General features: G+C 41.9%; 1 protein-coding gene across 1 annotated transcript; it reads right to left on the reverse strand.

Moving 5' to 3' along the window:
* Positions 1-3,824: 3,824 nt before the first annotated feature.
* On the reverse strand, positions 3,825-9,678 carry cenpl (centromere protein L). Its single transcript, XM_084057911.1, has 5 exons — positions 9,538-9,678; positions 7,199-7,361; positions 6,189-6,443; positions 4,763-5,368; positions 3,825-3,992 (listed from the first exon to the last, which is right to left on the reverse strand). The coding sequence occupies exons 1-5, from the start codon at positions 9,552-9,554 to the stop codon at positions 3,918-3,920; spliced, it is 1,116 nt and encodes a 371-aa protein (XP_083914037.1). The 5' UTR covers positions 9,555-9,678; the 3' UTR covers positions 3,825-3,917.
* Positions 9,679-10,288: the final 610 nt, after the last annotated feature.

Raw genomic sequence — 10,288 nt, forward strand, 5'->3', positions numbered from 1 at the left:
TCATAGGAAATGACCTTCCACTTCTATAATTTATTCTGTGTTAAGAACAAATGTATTGTTTTTTACCAGTAAGTTTATGTAAGAACACTACGACCAGGTCAGTGGGTTATGCTTTATTTTAACCACCTGGTATTTGCCAGCATGTCACACAAGGGATATTGATCGTAATAATACTCAGTGGTAATGGGTAGGGGTTTATTTTTTACTGATTCTTCGTAAACAATCTTAAAGGACAACTTTGTTTTTTTTACAACCAAGATTTATGTTTTAGATTGTAATTAAAGTAAATAAAAGATGAGTGTTCAAATGTTTTAATTTACTGCTTTCTATAGTTTTAGCAATTTTCGCGATCTTTTTTACAGTGGGCGGGGGCATTCTGTCCAGTGGCTAAATGTCTTTTTTTTTTACACAATAACCCAGCGTTTTCTTTATTATTATGTACAGTAGCTCTTCTAGCCCCCAATAACTCACATCTGGCCATCAAAGCCCATGGGACCTTTTTTAGTGTGTAAAAAAGGCATATTTAGTCACCGGACAGAATGCCCCCGCCCACTGTGAAAAATATCGCGAAAATTGCTAAAACTATAGAAAACAGTAAATGAAAAAAAAAGGACACTCATCTTTTATTTACTGTAATTACAAGCTAAAATATAAACCTTGGTTGTAAAAACAAAAACAAAGTTGTCCTTTAATTAAGGGGGGGGGGTCAACTTGCAGGATTGCCCAGTTTGATCGACAGAGGGCACAGAAAGAGTTTTTGTTGACTTGTATATTAGTTATTTTTTGGGCGTCATGACGCATGCATAACGGTTATTTTCAAAGACGATTTGATGCAAATTCTTAATAATATTTGGAATGATGCTGAATAAGAACCTTGGCTCTTGGGAATGCCGTGATAGCATGAATATATGATAAAACGTCTCTGTCGGGATGGAAGCCTCCGTATGTCCACAACGCAGCAGATCGACAAGCTCAAAACACGTTGCTTCGTGCCGTTGTTTCGAGCTTGTAGATCTGCTTTTGTGAGATGCTGTAGTGTTGTGTAGGGCGTCATTTTAGATTTATTTTGGCTATTCAAAAATAGCAGATCTACAAGCTCATAGCGCGGCACCGAGTGCCGCGCTATGAGCTTGTAGATCTGCTATTTTTGAAAAATCGTGAAACTTTGTGCAAATCTTTGACTATATATTATTTTAAAGCGAACATGTGTAAAAATATTTTGTTCCAGGGACCCCCCCCAGGAAGCAAAGATTTGAGTTACAAATGTTCGCTTTAAAAAAATATATATATTCAAAGATTTGCACACATTTTCGCGTTTATTATTTTTCTTTCAAAAAAGCAGATCTACAAGCTCATAGTGCGACACTCGGATTGAATGGGTTAATACATAGAGAGGTTTCCTGTCCCGACAGCAACGATAACCTGCTTCTTTAAAAAAAACAACTCCCTTTTAGAACATGTTGCCGTCTCTCACTGCCAACACAGCACAGAGAGGAGAGGAGCGCCACTCAATCTAACGTTCAGTAAAGCTGTCACATTCTGGTCAAAGACAGCTCAGTCACCATGTGTTGAATAATGTATAGTTTGTTGAATTTACATGTGACCTGTTATCAAAATGTAAAGTAAATAAAACGCCATGAAGGCAGAATGTTTTAATTTACCGTTCCAAATGTGTTTTACTTTTATATGCTGAGGCAGTGGTTTTCAACCCTTTTCGTGTCAAGGACCCCCAAATTGACACACTTTAGCCCAGGGACCCCCATTTGAAAAGATATGCCACGGACTCGACCATTTTAATTTCTTAGGGGTCCCAATCTAACGCTGTAGTATCATCATCAGTGTTCATTTAACTCTGAGTGTACAAATGGAACGGTCCATTTGGTTCCATTTGTACACTCTCAGAGTTACAGACACACAAGGGTCAATTTGGTTCCTAACTATTCATTTGTCTGGGAACCCCCTCAAGGACCACTGGTGGTCCCCGGACCACACGTTGAGAACCACTGTGCTAAGGCATTTCCACTAAACCACAAAATGATGTATTAGATTATCTCTACACCCCCCCCAACCTGTTAGCTAACTCACTTGTCTTTAACCTTTAATATTACAGGTTCTGCTAGTGTCCTAGATAATGGGAATAACATGGATTAAGACTGGAATGATGCATTGTTGTGATCAGGTTGTGTTGTGTGGGCAGGAATTTCAGGGAGGCCACGAAGGCCATGGCCGTGGTTGCCCCTCAGTTTGGCCTTGTGCCCCTCAAAAAAAATGTCATGCCCTCCGGCCACAGCGGCCTCAATGCCCCAGCTGACTGACTGTACCACTTTGTCCTCTGTCTCTTTCTTGTCAATATGTAGACACCAGTGTCTCTTGTCAATATGTAGACACCAGTGTCTCTTTCTTGTCAATATGTAGACACCAGTGTCTCTTGTCAATATGTAGACACCAGTGTCTCTTTCTTGTCAATACGTAGACACCAGTGTCTCTTTCTTGTCAATACGTAGACACCAGTGTCTCTTTCTTGTCAATACGTAGACACCAGTGTCTCTTTCTTGTCAATATGTTGACACCAGTGTCTCTTTCTTGTCAATATGTAGACACCAGTGTCTCTTTCTTGTCATGTAAACAAATATCTGTTGCAAAGAGCCGATCTACTATGCTAGCTCACAATGCAAAACGCTGTGAGCTTGTAGATCTGACAGAATGTATGCCCCAGAATAGGACGTTAAAGTGGTTCATTTGAAAGATTAGATTCGTGTTTATCCTACTGAAAAAGAGCTCAGAAGACATGAGCATGAAAGGGAAAAGGGAAGCTTGACAGATTGTGTTTATTCTTGGCATATTGTAGCGGCTACGCCAACCACTGATCCACAACACCGGAGCATGTTTTTTTTCCCCTTCCTCAGAGGTATTGTAAACGGTACAGTTCACCCATTGTGTCATCATTTGTCTTAATTTTGAAGGTCTATGAATTATATGGAGACCATATATATATAGTATATAAAGGCCAGTCCACACGCACAATGCAACTACTTGCAACCATTATCCATAATGGAAGTTGCATGTAGTTGCATTGGTGTGGACCGGCCTTTGGTGTGGACTGTTTTGTTGCGACTAGCTCAGGGCTCACCAATATGTCCGTACACAGACAAATGTGTCCCTGTGGCAAAGACTTGTATAATGTTCTCATTTTGATCATAAGACCCAATTACTGAATTCATGACTCAAGTCTCCAGGTTCTCTTCAGAATATGTATATGGCGCGTATTTACTACGACTCTATGGCATATTAGGAGTCCAACTACGGTAGTACTAGTGGTTCTCAAATGTTTGATTTGCAAGGACCCCCTTAACTCTGAGAGTGTACAAACGGAGTTACACACCTGTTATGGTCAATCAGGGCTAGATGAATATGTGTTTCTGGTAATCCCCCTTCTTGGCATATTTCACCCATTGTGTCATCATGCAGGAAAACAACCCAATCTAATAGAAATGCACATCTTGTTCGGTTCATTTAGACCCGAGGCCGATTCTACAAATGTCTTCTAAATCCTAACAGTACTATATGTCCCAGAATTATATGTATTTGGCCGCCGACCCCCATCTGAAAATATTTGGTGCCAGGGACCCCCAGCAGCAAAGATTTGAGTTTAAAAATATACTGTATATATATATTCAAAGATTTGCACACATTTGTACGATTTTTCAAAAGTAGCAGATATACAAGCATTGCTATTTTGGAATAGCCAAAGTATAAATATAATGATTTTTTACCTAAAATCTATAATGACACAGGGTTAAATGAGTGAACTTTATTGGATTATACCCCACCCACGGTGAAGCAAAAAATGGGGGAAAATATCATTGTGACCATAATTGTGATAAGATTTGCTGGAGGCACTTTTAAGTCTTTTCTTCTCAGATGGGCATCTTTAGTACAGCCATCTCTGTCAGCAGGGTCAGGGTGGTGATCATGTACTTCTTGTTGACGATCTGTCAATAGAAAGACAGACAGGAACACATGGATTAAAACTAAACGAAATCTCACGACTGAAACATGTTGTTAGGCCAAGTCCCCTAATCTGAGATTTATGTTTCATAAACAAGCAAAATATGTAAATTAATGATGTTTTGGTAGCCATACATTACAGCCAGCCAAGTTGAAGAAATTGCAGATTGAGGCTCTTGCTTTTATGAAATATCCCGAGATACTTTTTCGAAGGTTTTCTGGAAGACTGGACATGTATTCTATCGCTAGTTTGACCACTTCAAATACTTAAAATAACCAATAATAGAGCACTGAAGTCCTGACGTCACTCGTTCATCCACTGGTTCGTAAAGTAATCTCTCTATGGAGAATAACATTGGGTCATCTTAGAATCGTCTCATATAAGAATTGTGGTCCAATTTGGCGGCAGTAACATTATCGTTTTCTCACCGTCAGTTGATGCTTTATATCCATAAGAGTCAAACCGCCGGGGTCACTTGTTTATTTTTGGAACACAGTTCTTATTTGATGCGATATTAAACATGTCTATGGGGATTCAGAACGGGGGTGGAAAACCGCGAACCAGGTAGGATGTGTAAATTACGTCAGACTTCGGTGCTCTATAGGCTATCTATAAGCACACAATGTGTCGCAGACGCGTTGTGAGCTTGTTGATAGTCTAAAACTGCTCATCAATACAATAGAGATCAGTCAGACATCATGGGTCCTGTCACTTCCTGTGCGTTCGTGCTCAAAACTCCATCATCATCATTACCTTCACTCTGCCGCCGCATTTGGCCGACCCCAGCGCGGTGGACACCTGGCTCAGCTTCCCCGCCGTCAGGTGGACCCGGAAGTGTCTGTAGAAGTGTCCCTCCAGACCCTTAAAAAACCTCTTCACCTCCTTGATGTCAATAGCCTCCTCCTCCTCCACAGCCCCTCCTCCTCTGTTCTCCTTCCCCTCCTCCTCCTCCTCCTGCTGTCGATGCGTCTCTCTGGCGCTCCTCCACAGCTCCCAGACGTCCTGGGACTTGAACGCGTAGGCCACGCTGAGCGGCGGGGCGACGGGGAGAACGTACGAGAGCTCCAGCTGCTGGATGTCGGCCTCGGGGTGGCATTCGGTCCACAGGGCGGCCAGCCACTGCAGCACGGTGGGGTTGAGCTCCAGGCGGCCGAAGCAGCAGTCGAAGGTCCTCTGGAACCAGGTCTTGACCAATGAGGTGAGGCCCTCGGCGCCGGCGCTGCAGAAGAGCGGCAGGCTGACGAAGTCCTCGGGGAGGGAGCGGAGGAAGTCGGCGTCGCCGTTGACGCACGTCAGCCAGCCGCTCCACGCCACCTTGTGCGACTCGTCCTGGCGGGCGAACGCCGGTTTGGAATGGATCTGTGTGAGCGGGTGGTGGAGAGGAAGAGGAAGAGAGTGAGGAGAAGAAACAGCTAAGAGGCTTCTCGCGTGAATATCATCAGATTACCAGAAGATCAGAGCTTTTTCTGCATCATCTGATATACTAGGAGGCATCTGTAATGAGACTGAAATTGCTCTCATGGTGTGGTGTGCTGCTTCCTGCAAGCGATCAACACAGCAGACCAGTAGAACTATCTGCCATCCCACCTGTCTGGAATCACCAAATTCATTTCCCCTGTAACTCCATGACTATGTGCTCTATTAGTATGGCCATATGTAGTACGGGTAGTATTCTGCTACCAGGCGTTTTAACATGCAAGGCTTCAATGTCTGAGTGGCCTGTTTTTTTGCTGTTCCGAGTCAGACTTTATAAAGCCACTCTGATTCCAATCTGGATAGGCCAATAATCTCAAAAGTGTTTCTTTCTCGCTGTGTTTTTTTTTTGTTGGTATATGTTCATTCAACCCTGTCTGTTTTTTGTTGTCATGACTTATAAAAAAGGAAAAAAGAATCACAGTGATATGTTAACAATGATATTTAACCCTCGTTTCTCTGTACTACTCATGTATTGTGTCCACTGTCCGGGTCTCTGAGACTAAAGAAACATTCATCATGGGGGGGTAAGGGTTGTACCTTTATGAAGACGGTCTCTGAGACTAAAGAAACGTTCATCATGGGGGGGGTTGTACCTGTATGAAGACGGTCTCTGAGGCTAAAGAAACATTCATCATGGGGGGGTTGTACCTGTATGAAGACGGTCTCTGAGGCTAAAGAAACATTCATCATGGGGGGGTTGTACCTGTATGAAGACGGTCTCTGCATCGTCGGGGGTCTCTGCCATCCCCGCGATCACAGAGAAGCTGACCTTGAAGCCGGCGTCCAGCCCCACCTCCTCCTCCATGACGCCTTGCTGCTTCTCGGCGATGATGAACGCCGACAGCATCCTGGAGTAGCTCTTCAGCTGGGCGTGTCTGAACTTGTAGAGGGGCGTGACGTACGATAGTTGCCACTCCCTCTTCACCAGGAGGGCCAGCTGCTCTGCGTCCACCTTCTCCTGTAAAAACACAAATCAAATCAAATGTATTTATATATATATATAGCAATTTAAAAACAACTCACATTGCATTACAAGTTCACTGCTTTAAGACCTGGAACGCATCTGTGTCACTTAAGATTTGTTTGGCTATTCAAAAATAGCAGATCTACAAGCTCATAGCGCAGCACCGAGTGCCGTGCTATGAGCTTGTAGATCTGCTATTTTTTTTAAATCTTGGAATTTCTTTTTTTAGATTTTTCCAAAAAAGGATTTAGATTTTTTTCAAGAATGGCCTCAGGTCTTAATGGGTTAACTGATTCACTAACATAGGACAACTTTGACAACTTTTTTCCAAAGGCCCAGATTGCCAAGGACGACTTTGGACTTTTAAAAAAGTGCACAGAACCGCACAGAACCCGGATCTTTGGATCACGGAGATAACGTGATCCAAAGATTTACTGCCCCATTCACTTCCTGGTTAAAGTATTTGGAAAATCGCCTGTATCTCAGCTCCTGTGTTTTACTATGTATCTTCGATCGATTGACGATTATTTGTCTAAAAATAGCAGATCTACAAGCTCATAGCGCGGCACTCGGTGCCGCGCTATGAGCTTGTATATCTGCTATTTTTGAGTAGCCCAAATAAATCTAAAAATTACACAGATGCGTTCCCGGATTTAAAAGACGACTCCACGGAGCGGACAGACCTAACTAACAGCGAAGGGAATGCTGTTCCAAATGCTGTTTTTTGTTTTTTTACTCGTTTCACTCACAGTGATGTCATGATGTGGCGTGGGAGCTCTCCTGCTGGTCGTCAGCCTCCTTGAAGCCCCTCCTCCGGTGGCAAAGTACGACGTCCCGTTGACGCTCCGACCGTAGGACTGGCGGTAGCTCTTACTCCCTCGGTCAGATCTGCGCAGCGTCGTCGTCGACCCGCTGATGACGATTCATGTTGAATAGAGTTTGAGACAAAGGATTAGGCGGTGAATGATGCTCTAGCACTGGATGTTTAAAGCATTGGTTCTCAAAGTGGGGTCCGGGGACCCCCAGGGGTCCTTGAGGGAGTTCCAGGGGGTCCCCAGCTAAATGATAGATTAAGGCACCAAATGGACCCTTATGGGTCTGTAACTCTGAGAGTGTACACATGGAACCAAATGGAACCATTAACGGGTCCATTTGGTTCCATTTGTACACTCTCAGAGTTACATTAGCATTGATTTTACAATATAAATTGCGGTCCAAGTGATAGAAATGCCATTAAATGGGGGTCCGTAGCCCTAATGCATGTCAAACTGGGGGTCCTTGAAATTAAAATGGTTGAGAATCACTGCTATAGAGCCATAAAAAATCTTCTCTTATGGGGGTCCCTGGCATATCTTTTGAAATGGGGGTCCGCGGGCTAATAAGTGTCAATTTGGGGGTCCTTGACATGAAAAAGTTTGAGAACCACTGGTTTAAAGTACTGTCGGCTATTTTCAAATAGCCAGTGTGTGTGTTTAAAGTGCTCATGTGGCTGCCTAGTAAGTCGCTTCTTTTGGGCTTGTTTTCATAGACCTGGTTGCTTATTTCTCTTGCAAAATCTGGCAACAGTGGAGATGACTCCTATGCCGTCCTGTGTGGGTGAGACCTATGGGCAGTGGTGAAAAAAGTACTCAAATGTTTTACTTAAGTAAAAGTATCAATACTGCAATGGTAGAAGTACTCTGTTACAAGTAAAAGTACGGAATTCAAAATTCACTCGAGTAAAAGTACAAAAGTATTGGTATCAACATGTACTTAAAAGTATCAAAAATAAAAGTACTAAAATATTTGAAAATAGCAGATCTACAAGCTCACAACGCGCTGTGAGCTTGTAGATCTGCTATTTTCAAATAGCCTATGTATAAAATAGGGCTAAAGTGGTTAATGTGTGTTTTATAATGTAATATAAATAATTGCAGTGGAGTAAAAGCACAATATTTGCCTCTGAGATGTAGTGGAGTAAAATTAAAAGTATAGATAATTGCAAATACTCCAGTAAAGTAAAAGTACCTAAAAATTGTACTTAATTACAGTACTTGAGTAAATGTACTTAGTAACTTTACACCAGGTATGGGGGCACACAGGTGTGATTAATTACCCCGCACTATGTCATGTGCTCCTTAAAGATAGTAGATCCTGTGAGGCCCATGGAATAGTGGAGATATTTTACTAAACACACGTTTTCTGACACAACTTTCAATTCATTATTGGGTGAGTTAGTGCAATACACAGCACCACAACTTATAATAGACGAATACATTAAATGTTTGTAATATCACAGGCAGCCATTCTAGGGCTAAGTTATAGACTTCATCAAGACTATCATAGATGCATTTGATCGATTGTGACGTTTGCATATCTATGATTGTCTTGGTCTTTACCCCACAATTGTCACCTTAAAGGTCGTATTTCTCCAAACATGTACAAATGCAAAATATTAAGGTGCTTTACCCGCTTGTCCCAAATGTTAACTAGGTGTCCGGAGTATTTGTGTAATATATTAGTCCATATTATTCAATGAAGAAGTGTTTTAATCCCGTCTGTGGCCGAACGCCAGTCGTTTACTTCCTGTTTACATTGAGTGTAATTCCGGCTTTCACCGGATGCGCCCCGTCACTACCACCTATTGGGAACTTCCGACAGAATCGGCCACAGACGGCATTAAAACACTTCTTTATTGAAAGATATGGATTATTACATTAAACTACTACCCCGTAGAGACAGTTAACATTTGGTGCGTGGGGGTAAGCACCTTTATTTTCAATTTGTACATGTTTGGAGCATCTGAGGGGCATAGTGCAGAAAGTCCCTGTGTTCATGGGGGGTGAACCCTACAACTCTACTAGATTGAAAAACGTCAGAATCATAAATACGTCTACGAGAGTTGTATTCTACAGCTAGTGTGAACGGCTCTTTATGCATCGTAAAATAAACGTTGTTGATGATGTCTTTATTAACCACTTTCAGAGAGAACACTCACCGTTATAGATAAATAACACCGTTACTTGTGTTGTGTCGACATTTACTTAACGTCCACACAGTGTTTAATAACGACAGGTTCAGATGAATGTATTTATGTCATATTATTTACCTCGCCCGTGTCTCCATGTCCGCTGTGTTGATGAGCTATAATGATGTTGTTGTTAGGCAGAATAATAATAATAATAATACTGTTGTTAGGCAGAATAGCCACAGATGTTAGCATGTAGCATCAGGAGCTACCACAACAACAACAACACATTCAAATGTAGCCGGAAACACCGCGCTTTCCCATAATGCCCTGCGGGACAGGGTTGCCAGATCTGCTTATTATTATAATGTCCCCGCAATATTTTATTTGAAAATAGCCGATCTACAAGCTCACATTCGCGACGCGTTGTGAGCTTGTAGATCTGCTATTTTCCAAATAGTTGATGTATATGTTAAAGAAGTGCTCATGTGGACCATAGTTGCTTCTTTTGGGCTGGTTTTCCTAGACCTGGTTGCTTGTTTCTCTCTCAGAATCTGGCAGCACTGCTTTCGTCACCCAGCAACTACATGACAACGTCACCTAAAAGCATACCGTGTGAATGTGACGTTGGTGCCCTCCTGTGGCTGCGTTCATACATCACACCTCCTACATCACCTCTCCTCTCCTCGCTAGCTTGTAGATCGGCTATTTTCACTACTTCTTAAACATTAATATATATATATATATATATATATATATATATATATATATATATATATATATATATATATATATATATATATATATATATATATATGGACATTATTTTATTACATTTTATTCATGAAATACTTAATGTGTTGGAATGCATTCCATTTTTAATTATTATTAT

The sequence above is a fragment of the Gymnoscopelus microlampas genome (assembly GCF_963454915.1).
Source record: "Gymnoscopelus microlampas genome assembly, chromosome: 5".
Taxonomy (NCBI): domain Eukaryota; kingdom Metazoa; phylum Chordata; class Actinopteri; order Myctophiformes; family Myctophidae; genus Gymnoscopelus; species Gymnoscopelus microlampas.